This window comes from Zootoca vivipara, chromosome 2 (genome assembly GCF_965207765.1).
Source record: "Zootoca vivipara chromosome 2, rZooViv2.hap1.1, whole genome shotgun sequence".
Taxonomy (NCBI): Eukaryota; Metazoa; Chordata; class Lepidosauria; order Squamata; family Lacertidae; genus Zootoca; species Zootoca vivipara.
The window spans coordinates 5,479,123-5,506,810 of NC_142584.1; the positions used below are offsets into that span (position 1 = coordinate 5,479,123).

The window sequence follows — 27,688 nt, forward strand, 5'->3', positions numbered from 1 at the left end:
ATTGGATCACTGTAATGTGCTCTTCTGGGGCTTCCCTTGAGGTTGGTTCAGAGCTGATGCAGAATGCTGCAGCAAGGTTATTTGGTAGAGTAATAGGTGGTATATAAATACCTTAATAACTTTTTAAAGGAAGTATTGAGACTGATACTCATGTGTAGAATCATGTAGAACTTTACAGTGTCTGTGCTGGCCCTCCCCGGAATGGATGAACAAATGCTCTTTACTTTCTTTGAAAGGGCAATAGAATGTAATCATTTGGTGGTGGGGAGGTAGTCTAGCAAAGGAAGCAAAGTGGCTGCAGGAAACAGGCAGTCTCTGCTGTGCTTAATTTATCCTATCCTGATAGGACCTTTTTGGAGAACAGTACGAGGTTGGTGAGGACTCAGACCTGGATGTCAATGGCACTTACAGAGCATACGAGGAGAGACTTGACTACAGAGACAGGGAATATGAGGACTACTATGACCGAAGGGATGCGAATGAGGAAGAGCGGTATGATCCGGCTGAGCGCAGTGAAGACACTCTCCAGCTCCCCCCGGTAATGACCACAGAGACACACTTCTGAGGTCTACTAATTCCCCATCCCTGGTTTAGCCCCAACATACCATAGCATTTGGCCACCTGCCATGTGCTTCATTATGGCAGAGTTGGGGAATCTGTTTATGTTGGACCACAATTTTCTTCATCTCTGATCACTGACTAGACCGGCTGGTGCTGATGGGAGTTGTAGTCCAATGACACAGTGGCAAATGGTGCTGCTTGGCTGCCCGGGGTGGCACATACGCAGTCTGCTCTGGCGTGTGCATCATGACATCACAACGCGGCCTGACGCATGCGTCATGACATCACGACGCACACACCAGGATGGACTGCATATGTCCGCACATGCACAGTCCATCCGCAGTGGCGGGCTTGGCGGCACTGCCCTCATGCATTGCCCCCGCGCTGCCCCCGCCAGACTGGAGCTAGGGGGCGGCCTGCCTCCCGCCCCTCCCTTGTTTTGTTTACACTGTCTAGTAATGACTCTCAAGGATTTCAGGCCCGGGTCTCTCTCCCAAGTCCCAACCCTACCTAAAGTTGTCAGGGACTGAACCTGGGACCTTCTCTGTGCAAAGAAGAGGCCCTCCCATTAGTTCTGCCCCTTCCCTTATTGGAAACAAAAATTGCAATGTGCTTTAAAGATGTGTTTGAGTCCTTTGGGAACTGCAAAGGGATGTGTGCTGGTGATGGCATGGGCTTTAGCCAAGAGCCACCTCTGTAACTATCTTCCGCCTCCTTGCTCAAGTGGAACCCTTCTGAAAACAGCTGTTTTGAACTCCACAGCTTCCCTCCAGAAAGAAAGAGTTATGTCTGTTTGCAGTGGAGCAGAGGCGCTATGAAGCGACCTCTGCTGTTTCTTAGACCATTGCATCTGTCGTCACCCTGAGAATCGCCAAGAATCCCCTCTTTTTATGAGGGAAGGGTGAAGAGTTGAGGAGCAAGTAGACAGCTATAATGTTAATGACAGGTGTCTACTTAAAATATTTTTCTGCAGAACAGCTTGTTGCTCTTCCCTCTCCCTCTCGCCCACCTCACCAATTAGTTAGTCAACTGGCCAGGGCCACAGGCCTGTGCTGGAATGTTGGCATTTAAACCAGCACATCAGGGAGCAGCAGCAAATGTTCCAAGCTACGGGAGTTGTGTCACTTGCAGAACTGTCTAGATTCTGACACAGAGGACATTAAAACTGGCATTCTCTGGACCTGCCCAAACCTAAGCTTAAGCAGCTTTTTGAAGAACTGCAACATGTACCTGATTAGGCCATGCTCAGGAGCTCAGGATGAAGGTGAGCTCCAACCAGGACCCCTCCATACCAAGTGAATGGGTTGTAAAATGGCAAATGCAGGTCAATATAAGTGAGTGTGGATACATGTCAGGGCAAAATATATATATCTTAATTTAAAATATATGATCATGGGGTCTAAACTGGTGGTGACAGTTCAGGGGTGTTTCCATTAGGAAATGAACTGAAAATAAAACTTCTGATATTGTAATGACATCATACAAATCTATGGTATGGCTGCATTTGGAATAGTGTGTACAGTTCTGATCGCCTTGCCTCAAAAAGGATATTGCAGCATTGGAAAAGGTTCAAAAAAGGGCAAATCAAAGGATCCCCCTACGAGGAAAGATTGCAGCATTTGATAGTTTTAGGTTTAGAGAGGTAAGAGGTGACATGGTAGCTAAGTTTATAAAATTAGGATGCCATGGAGAAAGTGGATAGAGAAAAGTTTTTCTCATTGTCCTAACACTAAAATTCATGTGCATTCAGTAGATCTGAATGTTGGAAGATTAAGGGCAGACAAAAGAAAGTAGTTCTTCTTGCAGTTCATACCGTAGTTAGACTATAGAACTCAACTCCTACAGGAGGCAGTGATGACACCAAATTGGATGGCTTTGAAAGAGGAATAAACAAATCCACGGGGGAAAGGACTATCAGCAATTACTAGCCATGATGGCGATGTTGCACCTCCACTCTCAGAGGCAGTAGATCAGTTGCTGGGAATTGCAGGTGGGCAGAGTGCTCTTGCACTTGAATCCTGCTTGATGTTTTCCCCATTGGAGCATCCAGTTGGCCGCTGTGAGAACAGGATGCTGGGCTAGAAGGGCCTTTGGCCTGGTCTATCAGGTTCTTTGAATGTTCTTATGTTAATAGACCTCCACCCAGTGCTACGGTATTTTTCTAGAAAAAGAGGTGCCGGAACTCACAGTGGATGCCCCCCTTGTTCTCCTATAATGGCAATGGTGCCCACCTGAGAGGTGCTGGAATGGAGTTCCTGTGGGTTCCGGCTGGAGAACCTCCCTGCCTCCACCCCCTTTTAAGCTGCTATGGTTTGTTTCTATTCCATGTAACTGAACAGCAGGCTATAAAAGGGTCCTTGCCCATACATGATTCCATGACTCCTTTACCTGACTCCTTTCTGTTCATCCGGGAGAGATCCCACCCCACCCACCTTTAGGGGAAAGGCAGCTTCTCCATGGTATGAGTGACCCATACAGGTTGGCCATTGCTGTTATTATATGTTTCCTTTGTGTCTTTACTAGGAAAAGAATCTGAAGGGAGAGAAAGGGGAGCCGGCCATCATAGAGCCAGTGAGTATGGTACATGTTCTGTAGTGGCACTGGTGCTCCTCCATCAGTGTGACTAGGGGCTGAAAGGGGTGGAAGGGGGTGGAGGGTGGCTTCTGGTCACCCCAATTTTAATATTGGAAGGAAGCACATTTCCAAACCTAGAGATTTCCAAACATTCTGTTTGGAAATAAATTATAGGAAGGTTTTTGAGTGTGTGGCAGGCTGTCAGTGCAGTATTAAATATGGGAGACAGTGTAGAAGTGATGCAATCTATGTGGCAGAAGTTGAACCCTGTTGTTAGGCCCTGAACAAGGACCCAATTTTGCTGGCAATTCCCTTTGGCAAAATGTTTGCTTGCTAATGTGGCCGTGCAAAACCTTTTCCTTTATTTTCTTGGATTTTTTTGCCATCTTCTTGCACACTAGCATAATAAAAGTAGATAGGCCTTTTTCACAGAACAGATCTGAAGCAACATTGTGCATTGTGTGCATATTATTTTTTGCACAGTGTAGATGTGAAGCACAGTTGTGTATTTTGTGTATGCTACAGTTGTGCATCATGTTTTACAAATAAAAGTGCTTGCAGCTGTACAAGTCTGCATCATATGCACAATTGTTGATGCCATTCAAAAGCACAGGCCCTAGTAGACATCACCTAGTAGATTTGTATCATTGTTGCATATCAAACATGCAGTTGGCCTCAGTGTTCAACAGCTGGGACAATTAACCCTCTTCTTCAACTGAATAGTAATATTCACAAGTTTATTGTCTGCACAAGACACCTATCCATAACTTCATAACAATAAAACATAGAGTCTTTAAAGGTAAAGGGATCTCTGACCATTAGGTCCAGTCATGGACGACTCTGGGGTTGTGGCGCTCATCTCGCTTTATTGGCCAAGGGAGACGGCGTACAGCTTCTAGGTCATGTGGCCAGCATGACAAAGCCGCTTCTGGCGAACCAGAGCAGCACACGGAAACGGTGTTTACCTTCCCGCTGTACCGGTACCTATTTATCTACTTGCACTTTTTGGCGTGCTTTCAAACTGCTAGGTTGGCAGGAGCTGGGACTGAGCAACAGGAGCTCACCCTGTCACAGGGATTCAAACCGCCGACCTTCTGATCGGGAAGCCCTAGGCTCTGTGGTTTAACCCACAATGCCACCTGGTACAGTCCTGGTATTAGTGATCTGGTATTGTGGAATACTTTGCCAATAAAGATTCAGCAGGCATTTTCTGTTTTACCTTTTAAATGTCTGCAGAAGACGTTTCTATTCTGCCAGGCCTATGCAGGCAACTAGTAATACTGTACATTTTTCCACAATGGTTAATTGATATCCATTTTTAATTTTTAAACGTTTTTACTGTATGGTTTTGTGCATTTTTGTTGTTAACCTCTTTGATGTTTTTTAAATGAAAAAGCAGTCCATAAATACTTTTATAAATAAAGTAAGTGCATATATGTTTATTTCTTTGAAACTGCAAAATCACTGGTATTTCTGGTATCCTTACGGGTACCAAAATGAGGTTTTAAGTGTGTTTAAGAGTGAACTAATCTACTATAATGTAACTTTGAGTACATTTGATTCCTTGTCCATGCCATCTGTGTTAACAGCTGTATTAAATCTTTTTTCTTTTAATTGCAGGGCAGGCGTTTTGAGGGGCCAGCTGGTTACCCAGGTCCACAGGTAAGGAAAGGAGGAGAGCGGGTGTTAGTCTGACACACCAAAGCAGGCATAGGCAACCTTGGCTCTCCAGATGTTTTGGAACTACAACTCCCATGATCCCTGACCACTGGCCCTGTTAGCTAGGGATCATGGGAGTTGAAGCTCCAAAACATCTGGAGAGCCAAGGTTGCCTATGACTGCACCAGAGGATTCCAAAGTGGTTGTGTCACCTGGTCCCATAATTCACTTGTTCCTCTGTGGAACTGACTGTATTTGTGCCCTGACTGTATTTGTGCCCTGACTGTATTTGTTTGGCATGTTCTGTACTGATGTTTTGAACAGTACCCATAAAATATTGCATGGGTTTCTTTCTTCTTCTTCTTTTAAAGCAATTTATTAAATTTTCCAATTAAGCACATTTAAACACAAACAAACCACAATACAACCACAGACACAACACATAATAAACATAATAAACACAATTTTTCTTCTTCTAACATCTTGTCAATTATTACAATTTTCTTTGCTCTGCCGAGCTTTGACTTCCCTCCTTCCCCCCATTCGGTTTTCTTGTCCACTCCTATCTCGCAGTTTCTTTATTCCTTCTACTTAAAGTCAATTCGTAGAATTTATTTCAGTCCTGCAAGTGTCTTTAAACTTCTACAGTTCTTCTCCATATAGTCCACAAATTTACTCCAGTCCTTTTGGAACCTTGACTCTCCCTGGTTTCAGATCCTGCTAGTCAGTCTTGCTAATAAAATATTGCATGGGTTTCTGAGTGATTGTTCCACCTGCATGGTTTGTGAGATTTTTATGGCCTTCTCTTTGGAGAGATGGGATTCAGCATGGAATTGGCTTAGGTGCACTGGGGCTTTCAAGGATGTTGTAAGTCATTTCTCCCCAGTTGCCTCTCCCATAGCAGGCCCCCAGCCTGTCTCCAAGTGAGAACAATGGACATCTTATAACTGAGTGCCAGTTTCAAAAGAGTTGAACTTAGGTGTGGGGAACCAGAGTTCAAATTCCATTCTCCCTCTGCCCTCCACAAATTTATGTTAGCCTCTGTCACTCAAAAAGTGACACACAAAAGTACCGGTATATCATGGACTGTGGGTATTTCCAGAATTTGCAAATGTGTTGTAGAGATACTACAAACACATCATTGGCAGCAGTGTTGTTGTTTTCTTATTCGATTTCCCCCCAAAGGGTACATCCAGATCCAACAGGGGAAATGGTATTGGTTGGCATTTTGCTGTCGACGATGTCATGTGGGTTCTGTGAAAAACTTGCTTGCACGAGGAACACTGATCCCACAATGAGCACTTGCCTGGTAGCACCTAATTTGCACTTCTAGGGGAGGGAAACAATGGGAAAACTTATTCCCATTTTTAGCCAAAAGAATTTCCCCAAAGATCCTGAAACCTGTATAAATTAAACACATCGGCAGAAGCTGAATAAGTCATGCTTAACAGCTCAGTGTCCAAGCATTTGTATTTCTTCATGAAAACCCACTTTTTAGCACTCAGTTGGACTGAACGTCAATTTGGGATTTCTGAAAATTGTCATTTTCTCTGGCTGAGCATTAAAGGGTGAGTTTTCATGAGGAAAGCTTCAGAGGAAAAAGGAAATAAAAAAGGTTCTTAGACGTGGAGCTTTAAAGTGCACACCATACCTGGAAAGAGCAGAAGAAAGGATAAGTGTGGATAAGCCAATAATGATGGATATTTGTATCTAGTAGTAGTATTTTCTGTTCTGGCTAGTTGTGGGGAGGAATGAGGAGCTCTGTAGAGCATTGATGCTTCACACCCTGAGTACAGTAGTTCCTTGGTTTACAACCATAATCTGTTCCAGAGGTCCGGTTGTAAACCAAAACAGGTTGTAACCAAAGGCGCTTTCGCCAGTTTGGCCTCCCCAAAAAAACTGGTTGTAATCCAAAGAAAAAAGAAAAAAAGGGTTGTAATTAAAAAGAAAAAGGGTTGTAATCCAAGAAAAGGGACATGCATTTCCAGGTTTTATGTGGTAGTAATCCAAAGCAGTTGCAAACCAAGATACCACTGTACTTAAAATCTTTGGTACTAGAATCTACTAGAACCAGGGTCAGGTACAATGTTGGCACTGAAGGCACAGTGGTTGCAATGCTGTCGGGGTTTTCTGGTGCCACAGGGCTTTTGTCTGAAAGGGGAACTGGGTGTTGGATTTGGGTCAGTGAAATGCTTATCTTCCTTTTCTGTTTGTCTCTTCCCAGGGTGAGACGGGTCCAATGGGACAGGGAGGGCCACCAGGATTTCCAGGAGATCCCGGTGAGCGGGTAAGGAAACCTCCGTGCAGTTCAAGAGGCAGAAGGGTAGCCTCCCCCTTCTCCAGCCTGGGGGTTCTTAATCTTCTCAGAAGCTGGTGGGGGTGGGGAAGAGAAGTTGAGGAATCGCCGGCATGCGCCCCTTTCAGTGTACCTCAGTGCTTGGAGACAGGTCCTAGCTTGATGCAGATTTCTTCTAGCTCAACACTTCCTGGGGATGATTGATGGGTGTTTTCTTGCTTTTTTTCCTGCACAGGGACCCCTAGGACTCCCAGGCCTTCCAGGAGCTGATGGCATTCGTGGGCCTCCTGGGACAATGATTATGTTACCGGTAGGTGATGATGCAGGAGGATGGGCGAAGTGGGTTTGAGGAGCTGAGATCAGGGGAGATCTTTAGGAGGAGGAAGCTTTAACAGCCAGTCCCTTTGGGAAGCAGATTCCAGAGGAACACCATCTTTTTGGCAGGCTGGGATTTAATGCAAAATCTGAGCTCTACTCTAGAGCATGGGAGCCTTAGGTGACAGGTGACTAACACTGAGTCTACAGCTCTTCCCAAACCAGCATTAGGAGGCCACTGGATGCAGAGTAACGGGAGTTGTATACCCAGACTATGTCTGAGGGCAAGGGCTGCATTATTTTTTATCAATCTGTAAACTGCTGTGGTAGCCTTGCTGAACACTGGGATTAAAAAGCCTTGCAACAACCAAATAAATGGATTAAAGAAAACCTATTAGCCTTTCTGCAATTTACATGTCTCATTCCCCCATCCTGCCAATTTGACAGGCAATAAAATAGGGCTCCAGCAACCAAAATAGAAAGTCAGCTTGAAGCCTGGTCACATGGTGCTTTCATCAAGGAGGATGCTGCCCAAAGTGGGCAGGGTGGTGGCTTGCCTGCCACAGAGGCCATTTTTGGCAGCATCTCCCTGGTGACTCTAACATGTGCTCTGGTTAATCTAGCCATGACCTCACAATCCCATCACTTCCTTCCCTGACTTTGTCTCATTGACCCATTTCTAGTTCCAGTTTGGTGGTGACTCAGCTAAAGGTCCTTCTGTGTCCTTCCAAGAGGCCCAGGCGCAGGCTATTTTGCAGCAAGCCAAGGTATGTGTGGGTATCCCCTGGTCCTCTTCTTGTCGTGGGGCTTAAACTCTTTGAATGGCTCCTTTTCTTTTTGTCATGCGGTCAATATAGCTTCCTTGCTCTTTTCTATGTGTCTAGGTACTTGGCATGTTACACATTCTCTTCCCCACCCCTTCATCTTCGTTCAGATAATAAACTGCAAGCTTCCAAGTGTGGCTCATCACAAAATATTTGCCACATAATCAAACTGCATCTGCACATTGCGAAAGAACGTCCCTCTCAAGCCATGGTATGGCTCTTATTAACCCACACCGTTCTGATTCCCACAGTAAGAGAAAAGGCGCCCCAGGCAGGAAGTTGCAGCCTTGCTCAAGGAATAGGTTTGTAAAAAAGTTCAAGTCACTCAGGCAAGTGGGACAACATGATATAGGAAACCAGGAAGAAGACCCACACCCTACAGGGTTGCTAGCCAGCTTGATCTGGGGCAAAATGTTTCTTACTGATCACAGAGAAGGTTGATGACTAGGCTAAGAGATCATCTGAAGAAGAGTCCACCATACAAAGGTTTGCTTGATGCTTACGCTGCAGGTGTTTCCTAAGTCAAGGGTAGCGCAGCTAATGGAGAGGGATTGTGGGTGGTGGGCACAAGGTTGACTACTGCTGCCTTAAGTCTAAGTGAGGAGGCAATTTCCATTTCATCAGGTAGATTAGAATCATCCCTGTTTTTAACAGATGAGGGAATTTCCTTAGTTAAGACTAATCTCTGGGGTGCTGCTAGTTCCTTAAAAGATTCGGTGCACAGGAGACAGATGCCGTTTGCACCTGCTAATTTTGATATATACTGTAGCTGCAAATTCGGGCCAACATTCCAAGTGGAAATAGGAACCATAAGCAAAGTTTTAAGAAAGGTTTAAAAGGGTGAAGGTGTAAGAGATTCAGAGTCTGGGGCACTCCTAATAGCACCCTGCCATGCCAGCCTCTTGATTTAATAGGATTGTATATACTGCCTAATCATCCAAGCCTCTGAAACTTTCGGTTGGCAACAGTATTGCTTTCCTGTTTGATGTCTTACAGTGCTTTAATTTGTTGGGATCTGCCCAGAGTGGCTGCCGGAACCTGGTCAGATGGGCAATATATATAGAGAAATTACCAATAAAACTAGAGGTTAAAACAAATTAGCCTATCCCCCCCAACCCCCCCCCCACAAGCTCCCAATCCCAGTTTGGTCACTCATACCCACAATTGTGGTAAAATGCAGCAACAATTACAGAAATATGTTTATTCCCTTCTTTCTTCCCTACTTCAGTTCTGCTCTGCTGTCCAGCTTCTTCCCACAAACCTCCTTGCCTCAGTTTGTCTTGTGTTCTGTTTTAAATTGCCTCCCTGAGATTCATTGTTGTATTTATCTCCTCCCCAGCTATCCATGAAAGGTCCCCCTGGCCCCATGGGACTAACAGGGCGGCCAGGCCCACTGGTGAGTAGCTGACATTGTATAGTTTAGGGAATGTCTTTTTTGTGGAGGGAAGGTTTGGACATTTGCCCTTTCCTTCACACCATGCAAGAGGCTTGGCTGAGAAGTGCATCTGGGCTGGAGTGAGAGGAGGTGGTGGGGCCAAATTTTGAAGTTTGCATTTCTGCATGGAAAATGCTTCACTGGAGTAAGGTGGAACAAGGCACCCAGGTGTTTCTACCTCTATTAGAATATTGGGGCATGGAGGTGAAGAACATGCTCACCCAGCGCCCGTCAGCTGATGGCTGGGCCTCGTGCGCCGGGTGCATGCGGGAGGTGCCTGGTTCATGCCTCTTCAAGATCCTGCACCTGGGGCCATTGGCCCCCCCCCACAATACTGATATCATGACATCACAATTGCTCCACTCTCCTCCACCTCCTGCTGTTGGCAACATGCAATGTATGTGGGTCAATATGCTGCCTAGTCAAACAAGCAAAGTTCTCCTAGAATTACAAAGGGACAGGTGATACCCATGTGGTTGCTGTTTTCAGAGGCAGGTGGGCATCTATTACTGCTTCATCTGCTTTGCTTTGGGGTGCTTTTAGAAAGGATATAAGGGAGAAGAGATTCCACCCCCCTGTTTATGGGGCTGCCAGCTCTACTTGCATTCATGGCCATAGCCAAGGGGTGGGGTGGGGACAGCTTTCTCCCGCAAATCAATAAAAATAAATACAAATGAATAAAAATTTGAGGTTCTGCCCCCTCCCAACAAAAATCCTGGCTACACCCAGGCTTACATTGGTATTTGGAGAGACATCAAGGGATCAAAACTGCTTATAACATTTTTTCTTACCAGGCCACCAGATGAAGGATAATATAAGAAATATAATTGATGTTATAGAATATCTGGAGGTCAGGGATGAGAAACAAGCAGCTTTAATGTTTATATATTCAGAAAAAGGCCTTCAATAATATTTCATGGGCCTTCATGAAGAGCACAATAGAATTGACGAGTTTTGGGGAGGCTTTCAGTAGAGGTATTGAGGCAATATACTTGGACCAACAGGCTATTGTGAACAATGTGATTACGGAAAAATGTAAAATAATTATGGGGACGAGGTAGGGGTAGTCACCTGTCACCATTATAATTTATTTTAGTGTTAGAGACCCTGATAAGAAAGATACAAGTGGATGAGACAATTATAGGAATAACGGTAGGAAGAAAAGCATATAAATTAAAAGCTTTTGCAGATGACCTTGTGATTACTAGTTACAGGTAGGTAGCCGTGTTGGTCTGAGTCGAAGCAAAATAAAAAAATTCCTTCAGTAGCACCTTAAAGACCAACTAAGTTTTTATTTTGGTATGAGCTTTCGTGTGCATGCACACTTCTTCAGATACACTTCTGTTTCAAGTGTATCTGAAGAAGTGTGCATGCACACGAAAGCTCATACCAAAATAAAAACTTAGTTTGTCTTTAAGGTGCTACTGAAGGATTTTTTTTTATTTTGCTTGTGATTACTGTAGAAGATCCCAAGAATACGGTAGTTTACAAAAGGTTTTAGAGAGGATCCAGGAATCTGGACAGGTAGCAGGTTTTAAATAAAATAAAAATAAGATCTTGGTGAAAAACATGACAGAGCACTATAAAAAGGACTTACAACAAGTTACAGATTTATGCATACATAAAAAAGTTAAATACCCGGGGGTATGGCTGACAGCTAAGAATATAAATGTACAGTGGAACCTCGGTTTCTGAACACCTCGGTTTATGAATTTTCAGTTTATGAACACCGCGGACCCATCTGGAACGGATTAATTCATTTTCCATTACTTTCAATGGGAAAGTTCGCTTCAGTTTATGAACGCTTCAGTTTATGAACAGACTTCCGGAACCAATTACACCCATGCTTCAGTTTATGAACGCTTCAGTTTAAGTACTCCGCGGACCCATCTGGAACGGATTAATCCACTTTCCATTACTTTCAATGGGAAAGTTCGCTTCAGTTTATGAACGCTTCAGTTTATGAACACTGCGGACCCATCTGGAATGGATTAATTCATTTTCCATTACTTTCAATGGGAAAGTTCACTTCAGTTTATGAACGCTTCAGTTTATGAACAGACTTCCGGAACCAATTGTGTTCATAAACCGAGGTACCACTGTATTTAAAGATAATTACATAAATACTTGGAAAGAAATAGAGAAATTTAGAGATTTGGGGTAGGGTGAATTTATACTTTTGGGGAAGAGTATCAGTGAGAAAAATGAATGTATTGTCATATTGCCAATAATGTAATTTTTATTTCAGTGCAGTACACTTCAAGGAATGGCAAAAAGATATGTCTAGATTTATCTGGCAGGGGAAGATACCAAGGATAAAATATAAATTGCTAACGGATGCTAAAGAAAGAGGAGGCTTTGCCTTGCCAGATTTAAAATTATATTATGAGGTGCCCTGCATATGCTGGATCCTGGAATGGATAACATTGAAAAATTCAGATATTTTAGATTTAGAAGGGCATGATAATAGTTTTGGATGGCATGCATATTTGTGGTATGAAAAAGCAAAGGTACACAAAGGTTTTTAGAATCATTTAATAAGAAAATCATTTTTATGGTATGGGGAAATATAAAAACTTATTAGAGAAAAAAAACACCTTGGTGGCTTTCAGAGGAGCAATATCTCTGAAATAACTGAATATGAGAAGTAATTGACCAACGTATAACGTAGAACACCAGGTGAAACTAAAAGACTATGAGGAGATAAGGGATTTATTAACAGATTGGTTACCGTTTCACCAACTAAATGAAGTTTTTAAGACAGATAAAAAGAAAGGTTTCAAAAGATCTATTTGAAAATAATACCAAATTATTGTCGAAAATGTACAGTTTGCTCTTAGAATGGCATACAAAAGATGAACAGGTCAAGTCAGTAATGATACACTGGGCAAAAGATTTGGGACACAATATTCAGATGGAAGATTGGGAAAGGTTATGGAAAACAGATTTGAAATTCACGGCATGTTGTACGCTGAAAGAAAATTACTTGAAAATTATGTACCGGTGGTATCTGACTCCTAGTAAGTTAGCAAAATGTATAGGGCAAGTACAAAAACCTGCTGGAAATGTAAAGAAAAAGAAGGTACCTTTTATCATATGTGGTGGACTTGTAAGGTAATAAAAGCTTTCTGGGAGATGATATATAATGAATTTTTTTCAATAAAAAAATGTTTAAAATAACTTTGTTTTTTTTAAAAAACCCAGAAGCTTTCTTATTAGGAATTATAGGTACCGACATCCCAAAGGAGCAGACTTTTTATGTAGGCCTATGGGACAACCGCCGCTCGGATGTTACTAGCCCAGAGATTGAAAAAAGCAAAGTCCTTACCAGAGAAGAATGGCAAACCAAGCTGATGGACTATGCTGAGGTGGCAAAACTGACTGGAAAACTCATGAATCAAGAGGACAAAAACTTTATAAAAGAATGGGGGAAATTATTTAGTTATTTAGGAGACCACTGTAAGCAGATGGAAACATTACCAGGGTTTTAATTCCAGTTGTAATGTGACAAAAATGATTTTCCCCAAACCCCAAAACCTGCTTATAACATTTTTTGTTTTGGTAGGGTCTTCCAGGGAATTCTGGTCTGAAAGGAGACACAGGTGATCCTGGTCCACAGGTAGGTTGCTGGAGATGAGTAGGCAGGGGTCTTTAATTGCTATTGGATGGAGTAGAGAAATGCCACCCAGGCTGAATAGACAGGAAAGCTCTTTCCCCAGCACCTTCTCCAAGGGTGTCCTCAGGGCCAGCCCTACGGCCAGGCCGGGTGGCGCAGGGCACCACGGCGCCGGCCCGCCAGGAGGGCGCCGCGAGTTGCGCCCGCCCGCTGGCCGCCCGGTCCGCCACGCAGCTACGCCCACGGCAACCGCGCTGTGCCTGTCCGCCCACCACGCAGCAGCGCCTGTGGCAGTCACGCATGTGGCAGCCGCGCTGCGTGCCACGCCCGCCCGCCCACCACGCTGGGAAACGGGGCGGGGGGCGCCAGAGGGGAGATGGGGCGGGGGCGCTGGAGGGGGAACGGGACGGGTGGGCGCCGGAGGGATCCATCGCTCCACGGCACCAGGGGCACTTAAGACGGCCCTGGGTGTCCTGCTTGCTGGCCTTGTGCTTGGATTTGGGGGATTCCCATAGCCGAGGGAGGGGGGACTGGAGGCCCTCCAGATGTTGGTTGCTTACAGCTCCCCTGCATCCTTGGCTATTGACCATGCTGTCTGGGGCTGGTGGGAGTGGAAATCCAGCAACAGCCAGAGGACCACAGGTCCCCATCCCTGACTGAGCGTTTTAAACTTGCAGGCATTTCCTGCTGTGGTGGGGCAGCCCTTACACTGCAGGGCTCTGGAATTACTTGCAAATGAGTTATGAAGCCCATTTTTTTTCCAGTCTGTTCTCCTTCTCCTTTCCCCCAAGTAGGCAGGGGTGAAAAGATCCCACCCCCTCAGGATCATGTACATCTCTCCCCTTTTGGCTTTTTCCCTTGTGCTTTGCCTAATCTCATCCCATACTGACAATTTCCTTTTCCTTTTTTCCCTTTTTAAAAAAAATAGTTACTTATATTTATATCCTGCTTCCAGGCCAAAAAATTATAAATAAATAAAAGCATTCACAGCAGCTTATGGTAAAAGCAATTATGGAATTCATTCAAACCATTGAAGCAGTAATACATAAAACAAGCAAAGCTCCAGGAAGACAATAAGATTGTTTCCTAAGTAAGAAACGTCTTATGACCCTTCTCATTGCAGGTTGGGAATTTGCCAGCCTAGCTTCTCTCAGCAAGGTATCCCAAAATCAGGGACTGCACTAGAGGAGGCCTTCAATCTGGTAGGGGATCCCAAAGCAGATCCTCTCCTATGAATCTGGAAATATATGGGAAGAGGTATTCCTCTAAATATCCAAGGCTGTTAAGGGTTTTAATGTTTAAAACCACTACTTTGAATTGGGCCTGTATAATCTCTCTGTTGGCCAATGCAATGTGTTCACTACAGCTGGCACAAGTAAGCAATCTTGCCATTGCATTCTGGACCCCCTGCAAGATCTGGGGAAATGCAACTTAGTCAAATCATAAGTTTCCATTGATAGCAAAAGCTTCCACCTGTCAATCATTACAAAGGGCTCCATTCTTCTTCAAACATGGAGGAAAATCTTGAGGTGTTAGGAGAGGTGACATGTGAAGCCACTCTTGATCTGAACTGTTTCCCTTCTTGTTACAGGGCTCACCTGGGATACAGGGATCAATAGGGCCCCCAGGGAAAATTGGCAAGCGGGTAAGCACCTTTGCCCCAGGATCCCATCCATGGCTGAGTGACATTGCGTAATAATCCTGCCACCCCTTTCTCTCACCCTTTCCTTTCCTTTCTCAAATAAAGGGTCGCTCAGGAGCAGATGGTGCCAGAGGACTTCCAGGAGAAACTGGACCTAAGGTCTCTAGATCTTTCTTGAGGGGTGAAATTGGTGGAGGGGATGGAGTGAATTCTGAGGTGCCCAGTCCCACTGTGGGTTGGCATTTTCTGCAGTTGGCACAACTAGTAGGGTGTAAGTAGAGCTAAGACATGTTTTCAATTGGTATGTTGACATGGGATCATTCTCTTTCTTTCTTTCTTTCTTTCTTTCTTTCTTTCTTTCTTTCTTTCTTTCTTTCTTTCTTTCTTTCTTTCTTCAAATCAAAACTGCTTCCTCTGTATTTTGTCCAAGTACTGGAAACAAAACAAAAGTTGTGTAGGGACATGAGAAGAGCCCTCCTGATGGAACAGATCCAGGGCCTATCCTTCTGCTTCCAATACTGGCTGGACAGAAGCTTCCACTCAGCCCACAAACAGCCCATTGCCTGTCCTTAGCATCTGACTACAAAAAACCCCAAAACAAAACCCTAGAAAGTTTAATTTTTTTAGCAGGAGTTAATGGGATGGGCACTATAGTGCAAGAGTGCTCATCCAGAGAGCAGCCACATGGTAATATTGGGGAAGCATTGCAAAACACCCGCTAAAGCAGAAAGATGTGTCAGCACGCTAGTATAAATGCACCCCAATGAACCATTATTGCAGTAATTGCATATTGCAGAATTCATCTGCCAAAAAAGATTTTAAAAAACCAACCAAACACCAGTTTAGACAGACAGACAGACAGACAGATATAGATATTATACATACACTTCACTCTACTGGGAATACAGTCATACCTCTAGTTACGTATGCTTCGGGTCACGTACGACACAGGATACATACGCACCGAACCCGGAAGTAACGGAACGGGTTACTTCTGAGTTCAGCGATTCGCACATGCACACCGAATGACATCACACGTGTGCGCAGAAATACTGAATCGTGTGGGGAGCATGCGCAAATTTGGCGCTTCAGAGTAAGTACTGCTCTGGATGTGTATGGGGCTCTGGAATGGATCCTGTTCGTATCCAGAGGTACCACTGTACATATATGGAATATCCCCCACAGACCTTCCTGGGTTGTCAGGATGGATTTGATCATTACAACAAAGCTTTTTTCACAATTAAAAGGATTGTAGGAATGAGAAACAAAGATCTTGGGGAATTTTTAAAAAGGAAGCATTTTCAATATAGGCAGACATGCTCACTGGCCCAAATATTGGGCTCTCCTTGTGGTGCTAATGCTTCTTTCTTATAGGGTGACAGGGGCTTTGATGGGCTCCCAGGACTTCCTGGAGAAAAGGGAAACCAAGTAAGTATCTCCAAATATTTGTGATACCAGGGCTGCCTATCTTTGGTATCATCTTATCATCTCTAATTCTTGCTTTACTTTTTACAGGGAGATGTAGGCAAGCCAGGTCCCCCTGGAGCTCCTGGTGAGAATGGTCCTAAGGTAAGCATTGATCCAAGGCATATGGGGATGAAAACTGATAGCTGGAAAGTGCTGTTTTCTTTTAGAAGATGCAAGGAGTGTTGTTCTTTAGAAAAATACTGCAACTGCTCTAAATTGAATTGCATTGACCCAAATTATTGTGACAATGAGCAGAGAAATGTGTGGTTACAAGATCAAGGCTGCTGTAGCACCACTAGGGTGGCCCAGTGCATTAAAGCTCAAGGGAAAAGGTGGGAAAGGATTGGATCAATATGTGGGGTCATCTCATAGATCTATGGAAAGAGGAGGTACTTGATCAGTTTCAAAGCAGACCAGAGGCGCCATTTTCTTGAGAAGATTAACGGGGCCTGTGCATGCGATGCCGTGACATCATGTGTGCAACGTTGCATGATGCCACACAATGCCCTGACATTGTATGTGCAATGCCAGGGGCAGAGCTGAACGCCCCCTGAATATTGAGGGGGCTTGGCCTCCTCCAAAAATTCTTCAGTTGGCCTGAAACTGCCTTGGCCCCTAGGAGTTGGTGCGCTTGAAGCAGACACTATCACAATTTTTATTTGTGGCAGAGCCACTGCGATGCAACCGGGGTTCGGGTCTGTGATACAAATTTGCACCCAATTGGCTAATTTATATGTATAGAACTCTATGAGAAATTAGTACGATGGATGTCACTAGCACTGTGCTTTTTGCAGTGCACCTAGCTGCTGTGTGAGTGAAATGATAGCATGAAATAAAATGCAAAGAAAGGGTAGGTGCAGGAAATCTTGGGCTTGCTGCAAAGATTTGGAGCTCTAGCTCCCAGTGCCACCCCATAACACTGCCCATTCTCTGTGGGTGTTCCATGGTATTGCTTCTCAGGGATTCTGCAATGAGACCAGCTTTTATGAAAGATGGCTTTCCCACCACTGCCAGCCTTCTCTTGCAATGTACAAATGTAGGGAGGTTATTAGACTCTTATGGGGGGTTGATTAGAGTCTGTTTAGTGCCCATCATGAACTGGGTGCGCCTTGGAACAACATGTCCCAGAATCCCCTGCACACAGTGGGATGCCACAGGAGACTGGCGATCCTCAGCAGACAGGTCAGTTTCAAAAGTATTCTCTGAAGATAGAAAGGGGTCTATTTGGCGGGGGGGGGGGAGCTGCTTAATACATAGGAGCCCTTAGGAGCAAAACACACCGTCAGAAATATGGAGAAATTGAGGGTAGGGGTGGTGAGTGTGCATTAAGTGGTTATTGTGTGTTTCCTGCTGGGGGAACCAGCAGCTGGGGTGGACACAACTCAATACCCGGGTGGAGCTCTCATTCCACCTCCTTCTTTTCACAGGGCTCTGAGGGTGTGCAAGGCCCTAGAGGACAGCCTGGGGAAGCTGTGAGTATCTGCCCCTCAGATGCAGGACTGTTCAGGATGCCTAGGTGCTCTGGGATGAAGTTGGCCTATGCCACTTCCGTGGGGTGGGTGGAGCAGCAATGGAAACCAGAAACCTTCAGGAAAACATGCAGTCTTGCTGTAGCCTGGAATGTGAAATGACAGGTACAAGTGGGGGTATCATAAACAGCCTAACAACTGCCAAGCTGCCTGATTTTTTTCCGTTTTCTTTTTAAAAATAAAATGTATTTCAAGGAGATGGCACAAACTGCATGCTTTCAACAATTTTCCTGTCTTTCTAAAGCATTTGTTTCTGAAAAACGAACGAGATATTGTTATTAATGCCTTATCACCTTAAAGTAATGACTAGCTGTTATGCTCAAGTAATAACCATTGTAAGTCTCATTTGGGAAAATGAAAGATATAGGGAAGCCAGATAATGCAAGGCTTTAATGCGTTGTTTTCTGTCTTTTTTGAAATACCATGGCTGTGGGGAAAATAATTTTATAATTTATTGAATCAGTGCAATGGTGCTTTCTAATCTCCATGTTAATGTTGCAAAAATATTATATCTAAAACTACATTTTAAAATAAAAAGAATGTCTAAGCCAGGCCAGATCAAATGTCCCTCTTAATCCTGCACTCTGTCTCTGCACTCATCCACACTTCAGTTTGTCCTGAGATTTCCAGGCACGGGTTTGAGAGGTTTTTCTGTTGTCCCACCAATTTCCCTGGGAAAACCTGGGGTTTACTGCTCAATCAGAACAAACTCAACAGTAAACTGTGGGTTTTCTCAGGGAAACTGGCAGGTCAATATAAAAGAAATCTCTGCACAAAGGGAAGTGTGGATGACTGGCAGAACTGAGTGGTAAAACTGTTTCTGGACTGAAGAACTTTAGGCTGCCGTAGTGAAGTTGGATGTTCAACTGCTCCCACATAAAAAAGAAAAAGCTGCAGTATGTTTTTTCCTGAGAAGAAGCCTTCTCCTTAACATGTTCATTTTTTTATGTGCAGGGAATATTTTGGTGGGGAAGCATTCAAATGTGCAACATTGCCACCTACTGCCTATTGTGGTACAGTCCAGGAGAAGATTTTCCTCCCCGCTCTGCCCAAAATGGAGATATTATATTGGGCTGCCCTCAGTGCTGGATTTACGTATAAGCTAAACAAGCTGTAGCTTAGGGCCCCACTCTTTTGGGGGCCCCCCAAAATAAAGGAAAAAACAACTGGATATTCCTTTCCAAAATATAAGATAAAACCCCATAAAATAAAACCTACATACAGCAAGTGTTTTGTGTTGTGTTGGCTCCTATGATGGACCCATTACCTTTAATAGCTTAGGTTAGGACCTCATCAAACCTAAATCCGGCCCTGGCTACCCTAAAGGCATTCTTCCTGAATCTGTCTGATGCATTTTTAAGGCAATTTACACTAAGGTGGGATGAAGCACCTGCTCAGGTGGTGGTAACTTCTTATTGGCAACTGCTGGCAGAGGGCAGGGAACAGAACATTGTGACAACATAATGCAAAGTGAGGCAGGACAGACATTGCAGAAGTGGAGAGAAGGGAGGACCTTTAATGTAATGTCTACCTCTTTGGCGTTGCATTCTATTATAGGAACACCACAAGTTCCCACAAATTTCATTCTGTGCATTTCTTGCAAGTATAGTCTTTGCTGTTGCAATTGACATGTTCAATGTGGCTGTTAGACTGTCATGCATACCTGGTGGTTAGTGTGTGTGTGTGTGTGTGTGTGTGTGTGTGTGTGAGAGAGAGAGAGAGAGAGAGAGAGAGAGAGATGGATTTATCCATGGCCTTTTGAAGCCCCCATGTTCTAAGTCAGGCATCCCCAAACTTCAGCCCTCCAGATGTTTTGGACTACAATTCCCATCTTCCCCGACCACTGGTCCTGTTAGCTAGGGATCATGGGAGTTGTAGGCCAAAACATCTGGAGGGCCGCAGTTTGGGGGTGCCTGTTCTAAGTGCTCATCCAGTTAAAACACAAACAAACATGAATATTTAAACTTTCTGCAAGTGTTGTAGCATGCACTTCTGGGATGGATAAAGGTTTACAAAAGGAGGATCCACTGAAAATCAAATAACGGTTGGGGCACACTTGTCAGAGAACGCAGAAAGGCCTTCAGAAGAATGTGCAGTGCACATTATTTAGGCCTCACTAACATGTCCCTCTTTTTTCCTAGGGTACCCGTGGTTTGGCTGGCTCACGAGGTGCTCCTGGTCCCCCAGGCCAGATGGTATGAATCCTTTTTCCTCTCCCCTTCCTGCGCTTGGAGAGAACAGAAATGAGTTCAAGGGGAGGCTTGGACTAGGCTTCCTCGTCCTTCCAACTCTGTAATTATTCCATGGTTCAGTGAATCGGAAGAACTGCATTAAGAGGCAACGTTTAACGCATCTGAATTCCTGCTCCGCTATTTGCAACTCTAAACTTGAATTTACCATTTGAATTTGGGGCACTGTTTAACTTTCGAATTTTGAGTTCGGTTTTGAGATTTGCTTTTGATGTTGTGGTATTTATGTATGTATTTAAGGCCCAGTGCAGATATAATGTCTCTGACCTCCCAGTCCTCATTTAGGAGATTAGGCATGTGCTGTAGATATGCTTTCTCCCTTCCCTCTTCCAAATGAGCATTGTCTACCCTTTCATGGTTTGTTTTAACCACAGTTTAGCATCACTCTCCACAAGTGCTGGTCATAGGCTGTGTCCAGATGGGTGCATTATCTTGTAAATGGGTCATTTTCCATGTTTTCCCCCACTCATATTAATTGCTGTTCCTCTGCTTGCCACCCCCCAGCCCAGCTCTGTGGAGCTTGGCAGAAAATATCCTGAGTATGTTGTTGTTTTGCCTCTCTCCTCAGTCACCCTTCCCCCAGTTAGTTTACAGAACTTCTTTTTTTTAAGGAAAGTATTTTTGTACACTTCTGATGTAATAGGATTGTGCAAGATCTGTAATAATTAAAAACAAACAGGGAGTGCTTTAGTGCTTAGAGTGGGTGTGTGCATGTGCCAAGCTTCCTGTAAATTTAGAAAATTCCTCTCCCAGGCTTCTACAACTGTCTTCCAACTTCAACTTAAAGCACCCCAGATCTGATCATGTTGCTGGGAGAGAGATGAATCAGTTGCACTGTTTTCTCAAACCTCTCCAAAAGTCTCCTGCAGCATTACAGACGTTTGGGGGCATTCATGTTTGCCGTTTCCAGCTGTTTCCTTAAAAAAACAAACTCTGGCAGTTCTATGTTCCTAATTAGCTAAGTACTAGCTAAGTACTGCAGACTCCCTGTTTTTCAAAAGCTTAGCCTTAACCCCCATACTTTTGAAAATTTTCATATCTCTACATACCCTCCAACATGTCCCAGTAAAAAACCAGGATGCATGTTTTGGGGTGCCATCAGAGTATGGCACCCCAAAATGGGATGTCCCGATTTCAGGACAATTGAGGGGTATGGAATCTCTGTGGTAGTTTTTGTTATGTGAATGGTGCCGCAGACCCCCTGAGTGGGACCACCAGTTGGGATCCATTGCCCTAGAACTTATTCCTACAGCCACAAAGGCTCTTAGAAAACAGCAAGAGGCTTCCACCCCCCTCTCAGCAACACTATTCCCAAGGTGCTTTAAGGTGAAGGTCAGTTGGAGATGGCTGGGAAAGAAGAATTACCGTAGTTTTCAAAATGACTGGCATACGCTTGCTGTCCCTCTCTATTCAGAGGACTAACTGGACCGAAGCATTTATTCTTAGAGAACTTGTGCAAGTCTGCTCATGCAAGGAGCAAACAGAAGTAAGGGTATGGCAATAGACACCACTCAATGAAGGTGAGACGTGAGACACAAACACACACACACACACACACACACACACACACACACACACACACACACTGCACCAAGGAGCATTATGGGATATTTGTTATTACTGGATTTTCTACAGTAAGGAAATTCCAGATTGAAGGAGGAAAAAGTACAGGCTGGCATTCTGAGGAGGAGAACGTCATGTGGATGATGTGAAAAGCTTCCAGGCATGAGCTGCACAAAGTCCACAATAAACTGCTGTGCAGAATTGCCTATAGTTAGCATGAGCCAGGATTGTGCTAATAGCTGGTTTGAAAAACGGGTTTAGAGAGAATTTGAGCATGAGCCTCACGGCAGACACAGCAATACTCTGTAATTAAATTAGATAATGGAAGGAAGAGGGACATTCACATGGGAGATTGGAGGAGCGAAGAATCATGTGAGTGACTAGCAAACTCATAATTTTATAACTGTGACCGGGAGATTGGGAATATTACATCTGCACTGGGTCTGAAAGGCAGAACTCACATTTCAGTGGCAAAATGCCAATGACTTCTCAGAGCAGCAGCCCGAAACGAAACAAAAAGCCCAAATGGAGACCAAATCTGAGAATCTTGAAGTTAGAATTTGGAGCTACTTGTTTTGAAACTGAAAAACAATAAGTGGTTCATAAGACTCTGATAGGGTTGCCATATTTCAAACAGTGAAAATCCGGACAGAGAAGTTGTTGAGCTTTTGGGGGTGGGGCAAAGTTTAGCAATTTCTACCCGGACACTACTTCTGACTTCAGTATTCCGGATATGTCCAGGAAATTCTGGACATATGGCAACCCTAGATTCTGATGCAGTTTCATTCTTGGCACGTCTTTTGAGTTTGTTCTCTGTTCTGTGTTCCCATCCCATAGGGTGTTAGCGGTATTGATGGAGCCCCTGGACACAAAGGCAACTTGGTAAGAGAGCACAGGCAGTTGTGAATTTCCCTGGTTTATGGTAAAGGGAAAGTCCTGCTTTTGTGTGTCACATTCCTCCAACCAAGGGTTCATCTTCTGCAATGGGTAATCTTCCTCCTCCCTAGGCGGACCCTGCCTGTGTTGCTGTTCCAGGACAGTCCACCCTGTTCTATCAAGAAATTTCTTGTCTTGTGCCCAGTAGCTCCAAATGTGGATTGACAGGCCTCAATTTGCTGCATCTTCTTTTCCATAATAAACCCCCAAAAAACGCAACCTGCTGAGAAAATTACATACAGTGTCTAATTTATCTCCACATAGGGGTAAACAATGTAGTAAATAGCAGTGGCACTCGACCGCTCTGTCATGTAAATCCAAATAACGTATTACAACAAATGTTCAAAAAGGACCCAATATATGTGGATCCCATGAAGTGCGAAGTCCATAAGTAGATGCAAGCAGAACAAGGTTTTCTGGAATAAAAACAACCTTTTGCCTTCTTCAGCCGCTTGAGGCCTAAGTGATATAAAAAGATGCAAATGAAAATCTCTTCTTATACATTCATATAACAAAATGATCTATTCAATATTATAAATACATACCAACATAAGATTGTTACCAGGAATACCACAAGTATTTCTAAGGTTGTAAACCCCTTCACAATCTGGTGAGGTACATCCTTTCTTCCATGTAATGCAACCTACAAAATGAACATAAATGCAATGCTATAGTCTTGTCATATTGGGATTTTAAGCCTCTGAATTAGTTGCTTAATTGAAGGATGCATATCCAGAAAAACATAAGATCCAGCTGAAATAGTGTATTTATGTGCTTTCATTATGTGTGAAGTCATGGGGAGGTTGCTGCATTTATAGTGCAAATTCACATATGAATGTGAGATTTCTGCAGGGTGGTATTTTTTATTTTTTTATTACAAGGCAATTTAAATCAGTAACTAAAATCACACAAAGAGGAAGTATCCAATGAAGTAATTCCATTTGTGTAAGGACTTCCACTTGTGCATCAGAACCTCCCCTCCCTCTCTTCTTCCTGCCCCCTAATCTGCTCCAGTGCATTGGGGGAATCCCCAGAACGCATAGGGAGAAGAGGAAGAAGAGGTTCTGTTGCACAAAAAGTCCTAGCATAACTGGGACAATTTTGTTGGATCCAACCCATAGTTTTCAATCAAGCTCTCAATTTCGCAATTCATATATTTCCTGAACAAAGTACATGCTAACTTGCTGCTGTAACAATTAACACATGCTGATTTGCAACTAAATGCAGCCTTTATGCTACCGAGGAGCATAATCCAAAATCTTTAGTCATGTGGCCCACATCCTTTTGCACTGCAGAATTATGTCTCCTTAGAGACAAGAGAGTCGATTGTGAAATAATGGATGTCTTGCTTTGCTTTCTGTGCACTTGGAAGGACATTGTAAACAAGATCACTCATTCTGAAGATGAAGGCTACAATCTTACCACAGAATTAGGTGTGCTCCTCCAGCATATTTAAATCCATTGCTGGATTGTGGCCTAAATGTCCAGAATAGGCTAGAAGCAACATATAGTAATTACTGTACAAAGCAGTGCTTTTGTTGATTTGTTTCCATCTGATAGAACATAAGCACTCGTGTTCTTTGGCTATCTTGAAGTTTAATTATTTGGACTGGAGCAATAAATAGGTTAGCTCAGGTTAGCTCAGAGAGGTTAGATGAGACAGTTCCTAATCGCTATGCAGATTTTTGTAACTACACTGAGGTGCTTCTACTTACCTTTATACGAATTTGGCCCCCAGCTCAATCAGATAACTGCTGAGGAAGGTTTAAAAGTGGTAAATTAAATGCAGCCCAGCATCATAATGCCAGTATCCCAGATGGTCAAAGACGCAAACCTTCCTGTTTTCAGGCTTTTCAGTTTTCAAATCCCTCCAGCAAATTTAGCCACAATTTTGCACCACTTTGTGTGTTGTCTCTTTTGCTCTATGCTACCTATGTAGCTGTATATGCACAGAATACTGATTGACTGCAGGATTTTATGTCCCCAGGGCATTCAAGGTGAACCAGGCCCCCCTGGACAGCAGGGCAACCCTGGATCTCAGGTGTGTGTATGTGATGTGGGGAGGGCAAATTAGATGTGATAGAAACAAACTGAACCTTTCTTAAAACAACAACAAGCCATTGATACTGGGGGGGGGGGTAATTTTGAAGGGACTGTGGCAGCTAACCCTTTACTCCCAACTATGGTCTGGCCAAAAATGGTCTCTGCACATAGCTGCTGTTAGCCCCAGGAGTGAAGGTCCCCTTAGTATCTACTTCAGTCCTGAGAGTGATAACCAAGGGGTGGGTATTAGGGTTGGGCTTCATTGGGTGAAGACTGGGAAACATAAAGCATATGGAAACTTAAAGAACTCTTAAGATGTGATAAGAGCCTGGTTTGTTCCCTCCTATACAGGTGAAAAGACAGGCAGGCATGCCAGAAAATTGAATGCTGGTTCATCCATCAGTCTCCCCACCCCACATTTCAGATGCACTATTTATTTTTAAAAGTACTACCTGAATATTCTCATCATGGGGGAACACCTTTCTGATATCTTAGGGGTCTTCAAATCAGTGCTGTGCATAGTTGATCTACTTGAAACCTACGCCCCTGCCCCAAGCTTAACTTTGGAGGGGAGAATGTATGTTTAGAATTGAACAGAGCAGCCTAAGTGCTCTGAAATCTGTCTTCACCTGTAGAAGCATCAGGAATGTAGGACTGTTCCCCGCCTTCTCTTTTAATTAATATTTGCCTCATCTCCTCTAATTTGACTCTTTCTCATAGGGTCTGCCTGGTCCCCAGGGTCCTGTGGGGCTTCCAGGTGAAAAGGTGAGTTGGAGCATGGATGTTTTGAGCCAAGGCATGAAAATATTGCTTATGGGGTGGGTGGGTATGTTTTAGAGGCCTGCTTTGGAATGTACTGGTTGGCCTGTTGCAGTGTGTCCAGATACATGCTTTTCGGTCTGGGAGATCTCTGAGCTGTACTAGAAAATCCCTGTTCACAAAGCATTTCTTGCTACAGTCAGGATTCACACCTCCTTTGCCATTCACATTTAAAAGAACACATTTACATCACAGTCCCTATTTTCCTGCTCTGCCTTGAGCAAGACGGGATTCAAATAGTGCCTTGCTGACCATCCTTTTTCTTCCCTGCAGGGCCCACAAGGAAAACCAGGGATACCAGGAATGCCTGGGGTGGATGGACCTCCAGTAAGTGCCAAGGATCCACAAACCGTACATGACAATGGGTGTTTCCTTCTGAGTTGCTGCAACATCTGGATCAGTGGTGGCTGGTGCCCATTGAGACTGGCAGGGTAGACATTAGGGACACAAACAGAGGTTGAGCCAGAGCCCATGACAGACAGAGCCAACTAATTATAGTGGCCCCCCTCCCATCTTCCTTGCTGCTGAGTTCTGTAAGGGCAACACTTGGGCTCATCCACACTTCAGTTCGCCATGCCGCTTTCCTCCAAGAAAACCCTCTCTTTACCACTGAATCGGATCAAATGTCAGTCGGGTTTTCTGCAGATTGACCTTTGCTCTGATTCAGTGGCAAAGAATAGGTTTTCCTCCTGGGGAAAGTGGTGGGCAAATGGAAAACCATTTGGACTTCTGCCTAGAAAACATAGGATGGCTGAAAACCTCTTGGATTTGTGCTTTCTAGGCTTGGAACAAGCAGAAGTGTGGATGAGCCTTTAGACTAAGGAGCTGGCAGGCAGTGTCAAACTCTGGACCAGTTGTAAACAGGAAGGCAAGCAGGTGGGGGCTAGGCGGGGGCAGGCTGAGTTTGGTAGGGTAGTTCACCCTAATGTACCAACCTGCATTCTCACTCACGGGATCATCACCTTGTCGTGGTGAGTGGGCTTGCACATTCCTATGACCCTTGTGAGCAAAGCCGTCAGGAATCTCGTACTCTCAGCAGGGTCACCCAAGGCAGTAAGGTCAAAGGGAGGAGCTAGGCAAAGAATGATCCAAAAAGTCCTCAACAGCAGAACAGACAGATGATGACAAGTGGTGTGTTACAACAGCTGTGAAGGTGGATGAAGGCTGCAGCAGATAAAAATCTACTGGTTGTCGTGATCCTCATGTCATCGGAATAGAGCCTTACTGCAAAACTGTGTTGGTCAGCGTGCACTGATCTACACATGTAAAACAAATTTACACACACGTGTCTTCTAAAAACCCATCCCAAACCCAAACCCAAAAAAGGCCCATGGTGATTGGCAAATGCTAACAGGGGCAGGACCGTGAAATCTAGAAGCCCCTAGTCATGAACCGGCACCTGGGCGGTGGATACAGATTCATTCGCTCTGACTCAAGGAATGAGGCAGTTGAGCAGCTTGGCAGCTGTATCCATGACTGAGCAACCCTACTTAGGATCCACTCTGCTCACCCCCAAAAGGGGGAGGGGCTAGAAAAGGTGCCCTAAGCATAGTTTGCTTCCCCTTTCCCCCTGATTGGATTACTGCACCCAGCCTCTTGGACTTGCCAATCGGAAGGACGGCGGTTCGAATCTGAGCGATGGGGTGAGTTCCCGTTGCTCTGTACCATCTTCTGCCAGCCTAGCAGTTTGAAAGCATACCAGTGTAAGTAGATAAATAGGTACCACTGCAGCAGTAAGGTAAACAAATTTTTCATATGCTCTTGCTTCCATCACGGTGTTTCGTTGCACCAGAAGTGGATTAGTCATGCTGGCCACATGACCCAGAAAACTGTCTGTGGACAAACGCCAGCTCCCTCGGCCTCAAAAGCGAGATGAGCGCTGCACTCCATAGTCGCCTTTGGCTAAACCATCCAGGGGTCCTTTACCTTTTTACCTTTTATTGAACCTGGTTCAAGCTCTTACCACACCCACACATCCTTAGAGAAGTAGTTTTTCTTAAGTATTATACATTTTCTTAAGTATTAATAGATTCCATTTCTTTCTCCACATTTCCCAGTACAGTCATACCTTCGGTTATAGACACTTCAGGTTGCGTATTTTCAGGTTGCGTCCCGCGCCGAACCCGGAAGTACCCGAACAGGTTACTCCCGGATTTTGGC

General features: G+C 44.3%; 1 protein-coding gene across 3 annotated transcripts in view; it reads left to right on the top strand.

The window, feature by feature from the left end:
• The window catches only part of LOC118077832 (uncharacterized), a 117,994-nt gene that overhangs the window by 44,021 nt on the left and 46,285 nt on the right, over window positions 1-27,688 (top strand). For all 3 annotated transcript variants that reach the window (XM_035101564.3, XM_088661229.1, XM_035101583.3), the window contains 18 exons: window positions 347-538; window positions 3,085-3,132; window positions 4,756-4,797; window positions 7,019-7,081; window positions 7,326-7,400; window positions 8,089-8,172; window positions 9,569-9,625; window positions 13,230-13,283; window positions 14,872-14,925; window positions 15,028-15,081; window positions 16,297-16,350; window positions 16,438-16,491; window positions 17,817-17,861; window positions 20,060-20,113; window positions 22,568-22,612; window positions 24,654-24,707; window positions 25,430-25,474; window positions 25,802-25,855. In XM_035101564.3, coding sequence (XP_034957455.2) covers window positions 347-538; window positions 3,085-3,132; window positions 4,756-4,797; window positions 7,019-7,081; window positions 7,326-7,400; window positions 8,089-8,172; window positions 9,569-9,625; window positions 13,230-13,283; window positions 14,872-14,925; window positions 15,028-15,081; window positions 16,297-16,350; window positions 16,438-16,491; window positions 17,817-17,861; window positions 20,060-20,113; window positions 22,568-22,612; window positions 24,654-24,707; window positions 25,430-25,474; window positions 25,802-25,855 — 1,128 coding nt within the window. The remainder of the gene's footprint in view (window positions 1-346; window positions 539-3,084; window positions 3,133-4,755; window positions 4,798-7,018; window positions 7,082-7,325; window positions 7,401-8,088; window positions 8,173-9,568; window positions 9,626-13,229; window positions 13,284-14,871; window positions 14,926-15,027; window positions 15,082-16,296; window positions 16,351-16,437; window positions 16,492-17,816; window positions 17,862-20,059; window positions 20,114-22,567; window positions 22,613-24,653; window positions 24,708-25,429; window positions 25,475-25,801; window positions 25,856-27,688) is intronic.